General features: G+C 42.0%; 1 protein-coding gene across 10 annotated transcripts in view; it reads left to right on the plus strand.

The window, feature by feature from the left end:
• pleca (plectin a) overlaps positions 1 to 18,761 on the plus strand; it is a 98,186-nt gene that overhangs the window by 46,411 nt on the left and 33,014 nt on the right. For 4 of the 10 annotated variants that reach the window (XM_006794412.3, XM_006794413.3, XM_006794414.3 and 1 more), the window contains exons 2-3: positions 13,702 to 13,763; positions 17,185 to 17,274. In XM_006794412.3, the coding sequence (XP_006794475.2) occupies positions 13,702 to 13,763; positions 17,185 to 17,274 (152 nt within the window). Of the gene's footprint in view, positions 1 to 119; positions 212 to 1,721; positions 2,531 to 6,340; positions 6,805 to 13,701; positions 13,764 to 16,584; positions 16,600 to 17,184; positions 17,275 to 18,761 lie in introns of those variants that run through there. The other 6 variants (XM_035909361.2, XM_035909358.2, XM_035909356.2 and 3 more) reach the window with 6 other exon arrangements.

Here is an 18,761-nt window from a genome sequence, read left to right on the forward strand (position 1 = left end):
AGTTTTTACTTCCCAGCTGTGCCTCTGCTTTTCTCTCTCACTCTTTCCTTTTTTTTTGGGTGCTTTTTCTGCACGCCCCCCCTCGTTTTTATCAGAACATAATGTCATGAGGTCAGCTCTGACTCCTTGGCAGTTCTGCATTTTCTCTAAAAGTTGTGAAGACGCTGAGAGAAGATGGAGTTGTGCTGTTGCTTCTGCCCAAGACCTAACGGTAGGTTTTATTTTTACCAGAATCTTTTTTTAGACTCTTTATCAGTGAACTTAAAGATACCAGATCAAGAATAAACTATGCTGAGGTTAATTTCTTGAATTATGCTTGCCATCCGAGGACACTGCCACTCCCTGTATCAGTACTTTAGATTAAAAACATCTCTCACATTCCTCACATTGCTTCGCTAATCTTACCTACTCTGTTATGTGAAAGTTGGGCATTAATATCGGAGGCTTTTTAAGTGAAATTCTAAGAACTTCTGAATAAATTAAATGTGTAACTTTGTGGATTTTGGCTATGTTGCTTGCGCGGGAGTATGTAGAATGTGTATCACAATATGGGAATCATTGAGCGAGTGCATACCATGTGAGAAGAGGGGGAGTGGGCTGGCTCCTCCCATGAGGGAGTGGTGAAATGAATTTATTCCAGACGTCTCTACTGCTCCCCTGGATTTATTCCCTTTGCTCAATCCTCACTGGAACTAATTGCCAAATTGCAGTGCCAGTTTCTAAGGCTTTGGGGATTTGGTTGACATTTTCAAACAAGGATCATATAAGGTCTTTCCCCAAATCAACTGCCAGCACTTTAGACTAACAACACCCACTTTTTCTTCTGGTCTTTGTGCCTAAACATAGCTTCTTTTTTTGTTTTAAATTTAGTGCAACCTATATTGTGTAAGACTATTCTGTATTCCCTTCTTTATATAGCATGACACAGTGCTCACGCGAAAGACAGCACGAGGTCGAGGCCGTCTCGACTATTTTTGCTTTCTCTATGGTGGCTGTTGGTGTGTGGCGTCGCGTCGCTGTAAATGTGTGAGGGTGACACTCGTCTTGGTGTTGGGTTTCTGCACCACAGCTGATGTTCTTTTCATTTGTTCTGACAACAGAGACCTTGGCAGCGATGCTGTTTTGCCTCAAGCAATATTTTATTTTTTTAAACAGTGATGCAAGCAGGTGATGTGTGCGTGTTGCTTCAGGTGCAGTTAGTGTTTCACAACTCTGTGTTTCAAGTTAGGCTGGTGAGGAGAAGCTCCCACAGAGGAATTTCATTGTGATCATTTGGTGACATAGAACTGTTTTAATAAAGCTGATTGACAGGTTTGAAAATGATTGAGCTTAAAGCGGCGTCCTTAAAAGGCATTCAGTCTGGTTCCAGAGGACATCTTCCCTCGAGGCTTTTCTCTGTTTTAACAACAGAGCCAGGGTAAGATGGAGAAAAATGAAAAACACTTTAGGATTTAGAGCTAACAATGCAGCTGGCAGTTCAGAGATGCTGAAACGGTTGGTTGTAAAACAGGATCCAGTTTAATCAGGTTCTAGGAAGCTTATACACACATGGTTGCGCTGTCCAAGCATAAGGAAGCTATTAGAATTACGGGAAAATTGTGAAGTTACATAAGGAGAATGAATTGATAGGGAGCGGATGATTATGTGATGAGGGAAAATAAAATTGGGAGGCCTGGCTTCAGTATAAATATTTGGAAAAGGCGGAAGGGGTTGGCCTGCGACTGTCTGTGACTTGTAAACCGCGATGGAAAATGGGCTAAAGTCGGTAAAAGAAAACTTATGGAGTGAATCAGTTGGAAACTTTGACTCCAGCTCACAGTGGATTTCCCTTAGTTTGCTTCTTATCAAGGCTGACCCGACTGAGCGTGCTCTGTGTGTGCTTGTCACACAAAACAGCCTCATATATTATTAACTGCTGCAGATAGTCTGCAGCTGGCAAGGAAAGCAGAGAGCAAGTTTCTGTAGGGCAAAACCAGTGGAGTTACTTGATCTGTGGACAAAGAGCACACAACTTATTTTTAACAGCGTCAGAGCTCCTCGTGCTGCCAGAGTTACAGCTTTTACTTTTAAAAGAAGTGCAACTTTAAATGACTTAAACGTGAATATATGAGAAACAGAGAGAGGAAAAAGGGGGAGGGAAAGAGTGCAGGAGTGAGAGAGATCAGCCACTTCTGCCAGAGGACTGAGTCACAGAGCGGAGAGCAGAGGGAGGTGTTCTCTTTCACTCGTGTCTTGTAAAAGTCGCGGACGACTTAGCTGCAGCGCTCGTTTTAAAGTCCGGGATGACACCACACCCCTAGGCGCTCCCCTACTCCTCCCCTTCACTCCCCCCCTCCACCTTACCTTCCAACTCCCCCCCCCTGCCGCTACCCTCCCCAACCCTCCCACCTTTCAGAGCCTGGGACTCTCCACTTTGTACCAGGCCCGATGCCGACAAGCCCCCCTGGAAATGTGTTCCCAGCCCTGGTGGCTGTGGGTCACATCGTTACCTTGATCGTTTTCTGGCAGTGGAGAGTACGCAAGAAGCAAGGTAAGAAAAGCTTGAAAAACTCATCGCTTCAAGGCTTACGCAGGGAGAGCTGACGGCGAGATCGGCAGATCAAAGGTTTTCCTTTGCAGGCAGCTTGTTGCCGGCAGTCCTGTTCTGTCGTCTCTACTCTCTCTCGTCCTCTGTGTTTTTGCGGCACACGTTCCTCTCTCTCTCTTCCTCACTGCCCCCCCTCCTTTTTTTCCCCTCACACATCTCGGTTTCCTGTGCTATGGAGATGTTGCGATTAACCCTGTAAATGCTGGCTGGAGGGTGATGACGTCCGAAGAGCTGGAGTATTCTTGTGGAGAATGGCGTTTCGGCTTAGTCAGAGCTCTGACGGGCACTCCTCAGCTTCAGCTTTGCTCCTAAGTTGCAGTTTTTCCCTTCTGAAAACTTTTCCATCATATTTTTTTCCATCTTTGTTAAGATCTGGCTAAAGATCTATGTGCAGCTCTCTTAAAGTGACTGGATAGAACTTTAATCTCTCCACTTTACAGACCTACCCCAGTTGTGGAGGCTGCTGTATTGTTAAAATGCTGGTTCAACCTGTTTCATCTTGGTACACTGTTGTTGTTAGGTTAACCATATCCTTTTGTTAACCAATCTTACTGCAAGCATAGAAGAGTTACACGATGTTCAACTAAACTATGCAGCTTGAAGGTTAGTTGCATACCCTTTAATGTCATGACACACTCCTCAGGAAGGCCCACGTTACTGTTGACACAGCTGAACACTGTGGTTTTTGTCAAACACACCCCTGCAGGTGACACACCCTGAGGTGCTTTAAAGAATTCTTGACTGACAGTCTGCAGGTAAAAGAGAGAACAATTGTTTTTTTTTAATTTTGTTTTGTCTTTCAAATGGGAAACCTGTTTGGCACGTTTGGCACCAGGCACTTTTAAACAACCGTGCACATTTACTGGATAATCTATTTGCACAAAACACATAAAATAACCTTTACATCAAAACTCTCTTACCTAAATACATTTTAAAAATCAAAACCGTAACATTTTGAAATAGTTGGCTGTTAAAGCTCAATTAGAGCACTACTGTACTATTATCTGACCAGTGCTCTCAGCTGTAAACTACACAATCAGGTTGTATTTGGGTGGAGCAAGACACGCCTTGAGTAGATAAGAGCAGTTTTCACAACATTCCTCACATTGTTGTGAGCAGATGAATGATTTTCAAAGAATTCTGAAAAGTCTTTCCTCAAAAAGGAAAAGTCCCTGTCCATATCCAAAATATGATCAGAACATAAGCAGAACAGGAGAAATTAACAACACATGTATCCTCCTCTCCCTCTGTCTGCGTGACTCGAATGCGTGTGGTCTGTAAATCGCACGCAACTGAAGCCGCGATCAAAGGTTGCCAGGAAGTGCCGTTTGACTGGTAAATCGTGTGCCAACACTGCATTGCAAAACTAGGCCATGTATCATCACTAGCTCCTGTCGATATCAAGGTGCTTTGCATTTGGGGAAATCTGCTTTCAGCTCTGTTCTTGCCGCAGTGCAGACAGTAAGAGCTGCACATCAGGTGTGGTCGTATTCGCTCTTTATAGCATATTTCTGGCGGCGGCGAGATCAATATCAGGCTGTCTGTTCATTGTTTACATTACAGATTAAGTCATTCAAGTCAAACATTTCGATTTAAGGACACAACCCGAGTCCACTTGTGTAAGTTGAACTGTAGTTTGCTGGAACACCAAGGTGCCTTTGACACAGGGGGAAGGTGGAAGTAGGTAAAAGGGACTTTACCCAGAGCCAGGTTTAAAAAAAGCTCCGTGCCACAGATGGTGACTGACTAATGGTAGTAAACTCGACACTGAGGACGGTGGCTTGCGTATCCTGGATACAGTCATAACAAACGATCATTTAGATCCTCAGGACTTTAGAAGAATCTAAGTCCTGCTTTATTAGAGGCTCCTGCTCATTTTGATCTGTTCTTTATGATCATTTAATGCCCTTCCCTGTTATTTTTGACTGCGTTTTTTTTTTTTTTTTTAAACTTTGAGATTTCCTCTAATTGTTTTGTGCAAAGGTCTTTTTAAGACTCTCAAGATTAGGAAACTGCTTTCCCATCACAATAAAAGTCCTTAACAATATTGTCTAATCCATTTAGGAAGCCACACCCAAATCTGCACCAGTATTAATGGAAGACTGGCAGCCGTGTCTGCTAAACCGCGCGCCACAGACAGCACAGCGTAGGATCGGTTTCAGATTTGGTCTTGTGGTGTTCAGCCGTGACTCACTTTCCTGTCTCCTTTCACTGTGGTGGTAATAACAGCCTGAGGAGGGAGGACGCCCTGCTGGGCAATAACTGAAAAATGAGAAAACGTTCTGTTACTAAAGGACACAAAAACAATAAACAATGCACACCCAGCGTGTCCCTACATGCCCTTCACAATACCCAGCCTAACATAAAACACATTAGTGGTAAACCTCAATAGTAGCTGGGTTCACTGTCATACACAGCATACAGTACAGCGTGTGTCTGCGCTGAGGGAGGGCCTTGGTTCTTATCCTCATCTCTGTCCTCGACTGTTTTTTCTATCTAGGCTGTTGCTGTATTTGCATCATCGTTATCATCATCGAAAAACGAAGCCACAGCCAATCAGATGCTTTCCGGATTGTACTGCAGGGTGCATTAATTTTAATAATTTTGTCATTTTCGAAAAGATCCCCAACACCACCTAACCATGTCAGAGCCTCCGCCATGTTTTACAGTTTTACAGCAGACACTGTTGCACTGCTCTCCTGACGTCTTCAAGACCTGTTGCCACTGATTATCAGTCTGGTTCTTGAGTAATTTAATAATAATAATAATAATAATTTAGAAATAATAATTTGACATATCTCAGCCTTTCCCCACCTTCCTTAAGAATGGCTTCCTGACAGCTACCATTCACTGAGAACATTTCTGAGCTTCACTGAACAATAGTTGCATCAATTGAAGTCCAGATGCATCTCTCAGGTGTTTACTAATGTTTCCTTTCTTCCTTCTTAAAAGTTAAACTTTCAGATACTGTTTCAGATGCTGTATGTAGATTTTTTTTTTTATGTTTGCCACTTCTTCTTTTGTTCTCCATTTGTCCAGTTCTTCAATTTAAAACAAAAAACGTACATTCACACTGCTCACTATGAAAGATAAGATTTCAGATTACAACTCTTTAGGAATGTTGGACCATGTTGGTGCAAAAATACTATTTCACACCTGTCAAAGTGTTGTCTTTGGTATTTTCCATAGATTAATGTAAAGAAATGGGAACTCACTCAGGCTGCTAGTAACAAAGTGCCTAAAGAAACAGTTTAAAACTTTGTTTTAGACACATCACTAGTTAATCCCGTGAGTTACTACTGGTATTATTTTATTGCTTAATCAGAAGTTTTGTTACCAGATTGTACCTTAACCCGCCCCCAATTAAAAGAAATATAACTTCTTCATAAATTAATTCATGGTCTTGGCAGTTGGATGCTGTCACATGCGGATTAACGAGGAGCCAGCACCTTTTCTGTTATGTGAAGTATTTCTTAAAGTTGCGCAAAAACGGAGAGAAAATGAGCCTCCTGTGTCGGGGATATTTATGAGGCACAGCTGTTATGGATGTGGAGGGAATGTGATGATTTATTGCTGGGGTAATGTGCGCTCTGCCCTCCTGTGAACAGTCACTGCGAGACAATGCACAGAACCGTCTGTCACCGCATGCAAGTTTCGCGCCTTCCCAGAAGTCATTCCTGTTTCTGCTTTGCATTTATGGGGCTGTCGGGGGGGTGTGTTATGCAATCTTGTGAAAGGTACAGTTATCACGCGTGTTAAAATAAGGACGCGGTGTGCAGTGTCTCTCCGCGGCGCGTCTCAATGGCACAAGTCGTCTGACGGATCGGAGGAGGATGGCGCAGCCGGCTGCTCGCCACTTCTTCTCGCTAAACAAAACGAGTGGGTTGGGCTTGTGACAAAGAGTCTGCAATCTGACTCGACCCTGTTTTTTCTCCTCCATGTGGCTCTCATAGAGTACAGAGCGAAGTTTTGAGGGCTGGTACTACACACGCGAGAAACCCGCGAGTGAGGGGGGCGTTTTTGAGAAAGTCCAGCGCGCTCCGCGTTTACGCACAAACAAACCGGGATGGCCGAAGTGGACGATACGGTGCAGGCTGACCGGCCGTCCTGGTACGGCGGGCTGGAGCGGGGATTTCTTTATCGACGGACTAATTACATCCATGAAATGAACTGCAGCGAAGTGGGGTCTCATCTGTACAGCCGAATGTGTTGCGCAGGTAGGTCCGATCACTGCGCCGCTCTATCCATCGCTCAGTGACTGTAATAGGAGGAGGTTCTGCTTGGGAGGGGCTGCTGGGGTGCTGATGGTGATAATGTTAACCTTTTCCGTTCCTCCACCCACGATACAGCAAGCCCTGAGGGCCAAAACAGTGGACGTCCAGAACTAGATGATTGAAATTAGAGATGCTTAAAACTATTTTTAATTATTTTGTTTTTATTGGGATTTATTTCCCACATTTAGAAAACAAACCTCAGCCTGAGATAATCAGCTTTAAAGTCTTCATTCAGGCACCACGAAATCGATGTGACACAACAGATAAACACTGGCTTGTGCCATGGTCAATACCATCCTGTTTGCTGCTGTGTACAGGCAACACTGCTTATATCTGCGTCCCTATTCAAATTCAGTAAATATATAAATGGTATTTTAGACATATATAGAATTCAAAACTTGGAGAATGTTGTTTATTAGTAACATCAGTGATGACAGTCTGATAATTAATTACTTTCCCACTGATGATAAACTGTAAATCAGTTCGTCAACAGAAAGTTAATTTTGGATACTAAATCGTTTATTTAAGCATTTTTAGGTAAAAATAACTAAAAACCCTGTCAGCTTCCAGCTTCTTAAATCTTAATTTTTAAGCCCTTTAAATGTCTCACGTTTGGCTCTTTTCAAATGTCTGCACTGGGCAGAGGTCTGTTATCTGAGAAAAGTTGATTTTACGATAACGAGGTTACTTCGTGTCCTTGTATGCAGCTTCTTGACGCGATCATTTGTCTTGACATTTGAATATAAAAACGACTGAGTGACTCAGTACACAGTTAATTTGTCACTCTCCGGCTCACCCTGAATATTCTACAGGAATGGAAACTGCACTTGGTGTTTGTGTTAACCCTCTGATAACACCCTTTGAATGTGTGATGTGTTTTATGGACTTTGGCATTTTCAGTTCTCAGCAGAAATCCACTTTCCCCCTGCACTCGGGTGTTTCCCCAGATGTTCTGGGCCAAAGCAGTGTTCTGATGGACTCTCAGCTTCTGTGTGTTTTTACTATGTTGTCACGGCAACCATGTACACAACACACTTTTCCCACACACAAAAATAATTTGCCCACTGACATATGTAAACACTGCAGGGCCCCAAGTGACCTTGAGCTTTCTTAGCAGTAGTCTCAGGTCTCTTTAGGAGCACACAGGGATGATTGGAGCTACTAGTTGTTGTGACATTAAAATGGATTATGACTTTAAATATTCAGCTTCCCATGTTTTGTGCTGTAGCCTTTCAACCAGAAGGGGGAGACAAACTGTGCAGAGCAGCAGTATTCACATATGAAGATCATAAATCCAACAATTATCCAGTTCTCATCTGTTCGTAACCACAAGATTGTAAACACCATGTGTGGCTGATTACGCATGTTTTTGTGCACAAAGTGCTTGCAAGTGATGCTGATATTGCAAAAGTGATGCTGAAACATAATACGAGCAAGTTTAAATGCAACTTTAAATTACAGTGGTGATCAGGACATATTCCTGTCTCGCCTTTGGGGTTATTAAGTTATTTTTCCAGCTGTGTTTGCTTTTTAAAAGGAATGAATTCCGTTCAGGTATAATAGCAGACACTACCCGGTCGTCTTCTCTGACATGTGCATGTTTTCGTGCCCTTGTCATTGTCAGCTCCGGGTTGGATCTGCCCCACCATGCCCTGGGGCTTTGGCAGAGTTTCTTCGCAAGTCATCCAGCATTCATACCATCATGAACCCTAACAGGACCTGCGAACCAGATGATACAAGGTGTTGATTAACATTCCTGTCCTCAGTGGGACTGACATCGCGTGCTGTCTCTTGCAAAAAACACGAATAGGGGTGTGTTTTTTATTTTATTTTAAAAATTCTTTTAGGAGAGAGGAGGCTCCTCTGTCTGTGAGGAGGGTCGGCTCGCCCTCAGCAGGAATTTACAGACTTAACGCGCTGAACTGTCACCTTAAAACTCCTATCAGCTTTCACGGCTCAGGATTATCGCTGTGTGTTATCAGGGACAGGGAAAGGAGGAATATCCACACAATACTGCACTGTGTGCACCAGAGCGTCATTTAGATACTGGCTGACTGTTTAACAGTCTTAGAATTGAGGTGCAAAAAAGCGCTTATATCTCTTTGCCACCTTTAAAGCATTTTAGCAAACTGAGCTTTAAGTGAATAAATCAAGTTAATTCAATGCCGAGTTTGATTACACCAGGATTTGTTCAAAGAAGCACAAATTTAGCTTCCAGTGCTTTCATTTGTCTTAAAACAAATACAGTCTAGCAAGTTTGGAAACTGGAAGTGATTACTTGCGGTTTTCAGTTCTTATGCCTGCAGACAAATACTCTTTGCATTTGAAATTGAAAACTATAATCCACAGGTTTTAGATTTTAGTGTGTCGATCAAAAGCCATTTTGCACAAATTATGTTTAGCTAATTTTAGCGTTTCTGCCTGTCTTTGCTTTTGTTTGTAGCCCGTTGGCGTTCAGGGTCTGTTTAAAGTCTGAAGGTGCAGTCAAGGAAGCTTTCATGCCTCAGGTCCCAACAAGTCACCTCCCTTTATAGGCATCCAAAAAAATTCCTTTCCTTTACAGTGTTATGTCAGTAACTGCACGTAAAATTGGCGTTTTGCAGAGTGAAAGGTGTTGAAGGTATTTTAGTGTGGAGGTGCTATTTGTGATCACCTGGAGCCAAATGGAAAAACAAATTCTGCGCCCAGTTTTTTAGGGATGTTTGACAGAAGTTATTTGCATGAAGAAGATGCAAATGATTGTTGTCATGTGCACACACTGTTCAGTCTATCCATGCAGAGCCACAATAGCTGCTTTGTGTCTCGGATAATTTTCTACTGTCTGCTGCTTGTCCACCCCCTCCATCCCACACCCTCTTTTTTTTTTTTTTTTTTTTGGTTTGTGGTATTGAACTGGCACGGCAGGGTATTGGAGGTCCATCCAAGGGAAAATAGTCTAAATCAAATGCTTCAAATAAAACTGAAGTCCTGCAGTTTGTTCTCATTATTCTTTCTGGTGCTGAATTGTATCCTGAAGACGGCTCCCTCGGTGCCTTTTATTCCTTAATTATCTCCTGATGGTGGAAGAGCTTTCATGCTCGAGGTTTTCTTGTGATTGTACTGTTTGGGGAAATGGCTGAGGACGTTCTTTCTGATGCCTCCTGGCTTCGGCTGTGTGCTCGGGACAAGTTTTTCCATTGATGCTTTGTGGCGTTGTGGTATGTCCCGCCACTCTGCCTCTGACCACACGCTGGATGGTCAGAGGCACCGCTAGCTTGAGCAGTGGAGTTCAGTTGGGGTTGACAAGCTTCAGTGGTCCGTTTCTGTACAGCTTAGTCTAAATGAGGGAATGTCTCCTGTTCTGGATTAGCGATCTGTGGGGTCTTTGTGAAGATTAATCTTTGAAAATGAATCTTAGTGCAATAGTTAGCTGTAGCTAGATGAGTGGGATTTTCTTATCCTCAAATTAAACAGAAAATAAAATTAAAAGTGCAAAGAATAATGTAAATTGAGGTGTGAGCTCTGGTTTGGGTGGGTGCTGTGTGAGGGTTTTTTCATGGGTGGGGTCTGGGTGTAGATAACAGGGCTGAACCAGGAGGAGAATCTTCCCCGCAGACCTCTCTGTGGTGAATGTCTCTGACATTGCTGCCTGCAGGCAGGCATTTTGCGAGAGGTGGTGAAAAAAAATGTGGCGTTAAATGTCAGAGAGAGCAAATGGAGATGGGGAGAAGAAAGGGAGCAAGTTCAGGAACTGAATCGGTGGCTTGAACACTCCCACTTAACTCCAGGAGCCCTCAGTGACAAGCAGTGTTTCAGGCAATAAGAAAAAGTAGAAGTACACAACATCATCGCCTCTGAACCTGCAGAGGCTTCCGTGTGGTTTTGATAGCTGACAGCATGGCGATGGAGCAGAGATTCAGAGCCTACTCCTCTGATAGTACGGGTAGTGATGGGGTGTTCGTAGAGGAGTCCTACTACCAGGGGGTGCTCAAGGCCATGGACCACAGAAAAGGTAGAGTTTGTTCCAGCAGTGCTGCATTTTTGAGCTTTGTGTTTTTCTGCAGTTGCATTCTTTGGTCTGAAAATGGTTCAGTCTGTATGTTAGCGCTTGGCTTGGCTTTGTTGTTTCGTGTATTACGTAAAAGTCCAAAAGTTGTGTCTGGATGTCTGAATTTGCAAAGAGTCAAATCCGGAGCCTCTCTTTTAACAGATGGGCCACACCCCTTTTTGTGTCACATCTTTTCCTTTTTTATTTTTACTGGTGAACTTTCCTGTCAGACAGAAGAAATCTGTTTTGCTTTAATGTGAAATCCTAATTTGAGGTTTTGCAGCACAGATAAAATGTAGCCTGTTAAAAAGACGTTTGAAGTGACAGAGCCACTGAAATTCTTTTCACCCTATTTTGAGCATTGCAACAAGTCTGTGTAATAACATTCAACATCCCAGTTGCAGGATTTGACAATGTGACTCATCCATGCACACGGTTTTTCAGGTGATCTGATATCTTGCACCTTTTTTTCATCACAGGGTGAAAATATAAATCCGGGCTAAATCTGCAGCCTCAGGCTACAAAACACAGCCAAGCAAACGCATTATTAGTCAGAGAGATCAGTAGATCTTGTGTTTCAGTGTGATGTACTCAGCCTGGTTATTTTAGGAATTTTTAGTGCTCAGCCGACCTGAGAAACAGAAGTATCCTGAGCTGCTACATTTCATTTGTGCAGAAACGCATCTTTTATGTTTCGTAACACGTGTCCAACGTGTTTGCAAAGCCATATATGAAAAGCCCGAAATCAAAACCAGTGAAAAAGCAGAACTCATCTGTCTGCTTTTGAGGTTTATTTCACTTCTCTGTTCAGACCGCCTCATGCGTGTGCCTGTGAGTCATGGACATAAAGCCACCGTGATTTGGGCGTTGGTGCCACGGGATGTCCTCTTCTTTGGTTCCCTCTTCATCTGATCACTTCTGTTAGCTTTGATCACAGAGCAGATAATACTATCAACTTCTTTACAGCACGTCACTGATGAGAAAAAAACATTTGAACATTAAACATTTGTTTTGGTGAACTGCTCTGTATTTGACGAGCACCCTCATCACTAACTGAAGCACTGCACTGAAGAGGTGAAGTGTACGTTTGATGGTTATCTCTTCAAGTGGCTGCATAGGTGATAAAATTTAGAAAAAGCATTGCATATTATATGTACGATACCTACTAGTATATGATGGGCTTGTTGGGAATAATCTGATTATGAAACAACTACAGCATTGCAGGCTGAAACATGTTCCAGCTGAGGTGCTGCTCCAGACGATGACAGAGATGATCTGTTCAATGTTCCCCTGATAAGCAGGGAATTCTTTGTTTTGCTGCAGTAAGTCTTCTGTAATGTGCTGTCCCTATTGGGCATCAGATGTCCGTGTCTGAGTCAAAGTCACATGTGACTTTTTGTTCTGTCCCTGGGCAAAACAAATATGTCTCACACTGTTTGTGACTCTGGGATGAAAAAACAGATAAAAAAGATTTTTGAAAGAATTTTGCTGGAGGTTTTAATCTGAAGCAGGGCCATAAAGGCGGTTTAGGCTCAATAAACACAAATTATATTTAGTTTCAGCCATCATGTATCCAGGCCTATGGGTTAGCTCAGTGGTCCCCAACCTTTTTTGTGCCACACACCGGCCTTTAAGGTGTCGCGGATAAATACAACAAAATAAAATCATACGACCAAGACAAAAACTGTGGTGTTTTGTAAACATAAGAATAAACGCGAATTCACTGTGTAATTGTGTAACTTTTTTAGCAGCGTCCTCCTGAAAAGTGGCAACAACATTGAGAGTAACATGCTCTCTGGTCACTATGGTAACGCGTAAATATTTCTTTCAAAATAAGACGCACAACTACCGAGTTAACAATAAAACCCCTAAAAATAGGGCTGCTCAATTAATCGAATTTTAATCACGATTACGAGCTTTCAACGATCATTAAAAATGACTGAGCCGATTATTAGCCCCTCCCCCGTGCTTTACTCTCGCGCTGCTCCGTGTGGCAAATCGACCGCACCTCCCTGCATTTCGAACACGTGTCACAACAATTAAGAGCAGCGGTCCTTTCTTTTTTTGTGCCACGGACCGGTTTATGCCCGACTATATTTTAATGGACCGGCCTTTAAGGTGTCGCGGATACATACAACAAAATAAAACTAGTACCGGTACCGAAAAAAAGAAAATTTATTCATAACACACGTGAAAAGACCCAGGAAAACCGAGTAAACGATAAAAACGATAACAAAATAACGCTGAAAACCGATAAAAACCCTAAAAACTATACATTTCACACCTGAGCCTCAAGACTCGCGGCCCGGTACCAAACGACTCACTGACCTGTACCGGTCCGTGGCCCGGGGGTTGGGGACCGCTGGGTTAGATGGCTGTATGTAGATGGTGGGCAATGCTTGGGCTTCTGTGCAAAAGTCACAGCCCAGAAAGTTTGGGAATCATTGTTTCAGACTTCTCAAGCTTGATATGGATGTAGTTCCGTGTCTGTGAGTTATTCAAGGAAACTAGCCTTTGATGAGTATGATATTTAAAGTGATTATTTGCCATTAAGCTAGCATGCAAAAAAGAATGACTCCTGTCTGCTGGCAGGTTAGACAGTTGTAAAGTAGTTTGTTTTGGAAAAGCCAAATACAAGATTTCTTTTGGGGGGGTTTTAATAATTAAAAATAACATTGTGCTTATGGTTTGTTTCCCTTAAGTCTGGACCACTGAGTTTGTAATACACGATTAGTGATTGTTGTTAAAAATGCAAAATCTCTTAAATTAGCACCATAAATTAAACCGAGTGTATATTTGCTGTGTTTCCACAGATGAACGGGACAGAGTTCAGAAAAAGACCTTCACAAAATGGGTCAACAAGCACCTTGTGAAGGTAAGTTCTGCTTCAAACAACCCTCACCCATGAAAATACATACATTTCACTGCAACTTTACTCTCAGATAGATTAAAAATCTCCAAAAACCTATTAAAATGTTACCTTTACGTCATGTGGAGTTTATAACTCAACTGTAATTCTCCATGGTAGGTAAAAAGGTCCCCTGCTATCCTCAAATAACACCAAAAAGCTGGACTTTCTTTCATATCCCATCTGGTTATAATAACTTAAATTACATAAAAAGGTTTTCTTAGGAGATGCGGCGCTATCTGATCTCACTGCTGGGAAACATTACCTGAAGATAAAACTGGAAGAGAATCTGAAACTAAATCAGATTTAGATTCTCCACACCTCCTTTTAAAAGCTTTGGAAAAGGTGAACAACAGATACAATAGCAACCGCGCTCTTTCCGTTAACTGTATGCATGTGAGGGGGTGAGTCACACGCACCTGGCCTCACTTTAGCTTGGCGCTCGGGAAGAGCGGTATCGTTGCCTGGGCTCGGTCAGGTTACGCATCTGGAATCCAGATGGTCGGGGCGGCTCATCAGGACTGTGCAGAGGGGCAGGAAACTCTACGTTGAATTAGTATTTGATTCAGTGTGAGGCGATCAGTGTTAAATACGTCTGAAACAACACTCAACAAATGTTCTGACCCTTACCCTTGAAAGGAAATGCTTCTAACTAGGTGAGGAGCAAAGTCCGGTTACAGTAAGAAATATTTTAGGTAGCTATCACTTAGCAGATTATCCCGACTAAAACAGCTTTCATAATAGCAATAATTAAACTGATTTATTAAGCATAACACCAAGATAATAACTGGTTTCAGCTTCTTAAATCTGATTTGCTGCTCATAAATTTTACAGTCAACATAAATTTAATATATCTTAGTTTTGCACCGATGGTCTGACAAAATTAGTAATTTAATATCTAATAGATATTTTCAGTTCTGGGAACTTCTCTGTGTAATTCAGAGGATAATCAAGTGATTAGCAAGATATAGGAGCCCTGAGTTTCAGTTCACTTTAATTTAGATTTAGCCAAATCACAACAACGTCTCTAGGCGTTTTATGCTGGAAAAACCTTTATAATAAGACAAGGCCCCTATGAGCAGCAATAAGTGATGTGGGAAGGAAAAAACGGTGCAGAGCCAGGTTCTGGGAGGAGCAGCCATCTGCTGTGACGGAAAAGAAAAAGGAGAGCTTAGAAAGATACGAAAAAACACACACTGAAAGTGAGAGAAGACACAGTCTAATGCGAGGCAGCAGTGGTAGATAAAAGCCTTGACAGAAATGCTCAGTGCATCATGGGAAGTCCACTTGCAGCCTAAGCCTAGAGCAGCATCAATAAGGGATGGCTCAGGGTTACCTGATCCATCCTTAACCACAAACTCCAAAATGAAAGTTTTTTTAAAATATGGAGGGCGTCTGTCTCAGTAAAATGTAAGAAAACTTTGAACTAATGAGCTACTGGTTCATGATGTTTATGTAGTAATTAGAAATCAGAATAATTTAAAATTACTCTGGCTTTTGTAGTATGTTAGTGTTAGTGTATTTTTGCTGCTTTAAAACGTAATGACTACTTGTAATGAAATGATTTCATGGGTGCCTTTAGTTTGTTAGTTTATTCCGAGCGACAGTCCAAAACCTAAGGAAAGTCCAAATCGAATTTTCACATCTATGACATAAGACAGGAAATGTTTACGTTTGAGTCATTTTATGAGTCACTGTGTTACTCATAAGTGGAGAAGGCCGGGATTTCTTAAAAGAATCCTTTAAAAAAAACAAAAAACTTGTCATATGTCATGTTGCTATGACAACAGGAAAATAATAAAGAAATAAAACGCTAACTTTGTATGTTGTAATCTCAGGTTTCTAGTATTAGCAGGTGTTATATTTTTATAAGCAGATTTGTTCTGTCACATAATTATTTTTTAAATAGCTGTTGTATAAACGTTTTCTACTCTTGGCTCCTTTTGATGTTAATAAGAGCTATATGTAGTGTGCCTGAGGCCCCGCCCACCTGAGGCTCACACCTTCTGTTTGCAAAGAGCAGCCTAACAGAAGAAAGTTACTTTTGATCAGGTTATATTAAACAAGTTATTTTTAATATTTAATTTAAAATCTAACCATCGATTAGGGAAAGAAAAAAAACAGTCCTATCTGGGCGGCGTCAGCTGGACTTTGTTGCGTCTCTACAACACTTTCATGTGATGAATCCTTGTTTTAACACGGGAAGTGAAACGTGTTAAAGAATGTCTGCTGTCGTCCATGTGCATCCTGTGACACCGGGCTCCGTCTGAGATAACTCCCAGGCTTTGTCCATAGTCACTGTTTATTTCTCGGGTCCAAAAGACTTCAGGCAGTCTGGCCCTCGAGTCACTTTGTATTCATGGTCACAACAGAGTCATGAGATTAAACTATGAGGCTTGTAAATCTCACGGTCAGCTGTCTGATAAATGCCATCTACTGTAGCTTGTTTTACACTTCACTTCAGATTGTGAGGAATGAAAAACAGATGCTGTTCTGTGTTTTATAAATCCTTTTTAGCTCAGTCAATCCCACTGAAACCAGTGCAGATCATAGAGAACTAAAGTACATCAAATTAATACAGCGACATGCACATGTTTCTTTAGTTTGAGGTATAGAAGGAATCAAATTAAAGAATTTGAAACGGAAAGCAGCTGACTCTCCTTGTTTATCCATCAAATCACACTATCTGTCTCGCTGTTCCCACTGTCCTTTTAAGTTTTACATCTTCTCACATCAAACTGTTTCTTCTTTCCATCCTTCACCCTGTCCTCCTGTTCCTTCCCACCAGCACTGGAAGGCAGAGGTAGGTGCTGTCTGTGAGCAGAGAGCTGCGTGGACACACACACATTTGTTCCTCCCTGCATGTTTGTGTTGACATTTTTACCCTCCCTTGCCCTCTCTCCCTTTCATCCACCCTCTTTTGCTGCTAACCTCTGATCTTTCCCCTCGCTGACTTCAGCTCTTTTCTGTCTACTTTTGGAGCATTTTCTGCAGTGCAGCATGTGTCTGCATGTTCTTTGGCTACAAAAGTACAAAAGTGTAACTACAAATAATATTAAGGATCCTATTAAGGATCCTTAAAAAGCCAGAGCAAATTGCTGCTGCAGAAGGCAGAGGGTAAAAGCAGTCCCCCCCCCCCCCCCCCCCCCCCCCCCAACTGTTGTGTGTTCACGTTTTTCTTTTTATCTTAATTTCTTTGTAGATGAGATTTATGAGTTATAAAGTTACATTTTGTTTTCCGTTGTCAACTGTGAGGAACTCTCAGCAACTGTTTGTGTCGTGTGCAGTGACTCAGCACTGGTGCTGACATCATGGGAGTCTGAATTAAAAAATAATGTCTCTGTATGCGTCAATATTGATAAAACTGGTTTCTTTCCTTTCTTTCCAGGCCCAGCGACACATCACTGACCTGTACGAGGACCTCAGAGATGGACACAACCTCATCTCCCTGTTGGAGGTGCTCTCTGGAGAGACTCTGGTAAGCTTTTGGTGGTATTTCACTTCCGATATTAGAATTTGTGCTTCTTCTGTAACCCCCTTGTCTTGTCTAGGCATTCTTATCATCCCAGCTCTACTGCCCTACTCAGTGTATTTGCTGTAATCTTTGTTCTACTGTCCAGTCTACTCATTGTTAATTCAACCGCTTTAAATGTTTATAAGGCAGATATGACTCTGGATTTCTTCTTTCCACTTCTGCATGTGTTGACTTTAATTCTTCAGAGATTTTTGGACATTTCAGTACATGCTGAGGCTGTGCACACTCTTTTACTTTACTTAGCTTAGCACTAGTCTTTTTGGGAACACACCTTCTGGTGATGTGACCTTAAAACACTAATTTCATTCTTTGCTTCCATCGTTTAACCTCTCTGCACTGACTTGTTTGATCCCTGGTTTTTCCTTTGTCTAATTCCTGTCTGCTGACCTTTGCCCTGACCTTTCCCCCTTTGCCTCTGCCTTCCTCTCTTGCGATGCTCTTGCTGTGGTAGCCGAGGGAACGTGACGTTGTGAGGAACGTGCGGTTGGTGAGTGGGGCCTGGACTGTGGCTGGCCGCCTCCGCGGGCGTAGCATGTGTCACCACCCCAGGTGGCTGCTGGGTTGTGCATGATGATGGTCACACTCCCTGTGTATTGTCCCTTTCTGTGTCAACATTGTCCTCTTTCATTTTGTCAGTGAGTTGGAAGGTTCAGGAGCCATGATAGGAAACGTGGTTAAATTGGTGGCTTTATTCAGAATATTTGTAGTAATTATTTTAGCGTTTTCATAAGTAAACATTAAAGTCAGCCTTCTTTAAGAATAGAAAAGAATAACCTAGAAAAATATACCGTTTTTGTTCTTAATGTAGCTTTATGTCCTTATTCGTTAAAGGGCTGTATCATAAAAAGTGCAAAGACTCCACCCATAAAAATTAAGAAACATGCCTGATTTAATTTGTCAAGTCTCCCCTTCAAGATCTTCTCCTGGTGCACCTCTGGATCACTTCCAGCATGGATGCAACTTTTAGATCACTTCATCCATGGAAACCACATTATGACTGCTCGTCTTTGTGCATCAGCAGTTTCCCCAAAGACCTCAGTGTGTCAATATGTTTAGACTTTTCATGTCATGTCTGGTCTCAGATCCAAAGACACAAAGCAAGTTTTCTGGAAAATAATGCACGATTTCCAAGAATGAAGAAAACATTGTGGATTATGAAAGAAGCTCAGCTTTTCTTTTAAGTTTTCCACTGGGCTCTGCACCACAAGTTCTTCTTCTGTCAGACAATCCAAAGATGTCCAAATAACCTGAACTGTGATTGAACTGATCTATGTTTAGACTTATTGGAGTCTGCTATAACTCTTAAAAAAATAACTGTTAACATAATTACTAAAGGGCAGGATTTGTTCCTATGTAATAAAAAAAATATGTTAAGTTGTTGTTTTTTATGGTTGGAGTTTCGCAACGTTATGATTGTGCCTTGTAGATCT

Source organism: Neolamprologus brichardi, chromosome 22 (genome assembly GCF_056152115.1).
Source record: "Neolamprologus brichardi isolate AB-2024 chromosome 22, ASM5615211v1, whole genome shotgun sequence".
Taxonomy (NCBI): Eukaryota; Metazoa; Chordata; class Actinopteri; order Cichliformes; family Cichlidae; genus Neolamprologus; species Neolamprologus brichardi.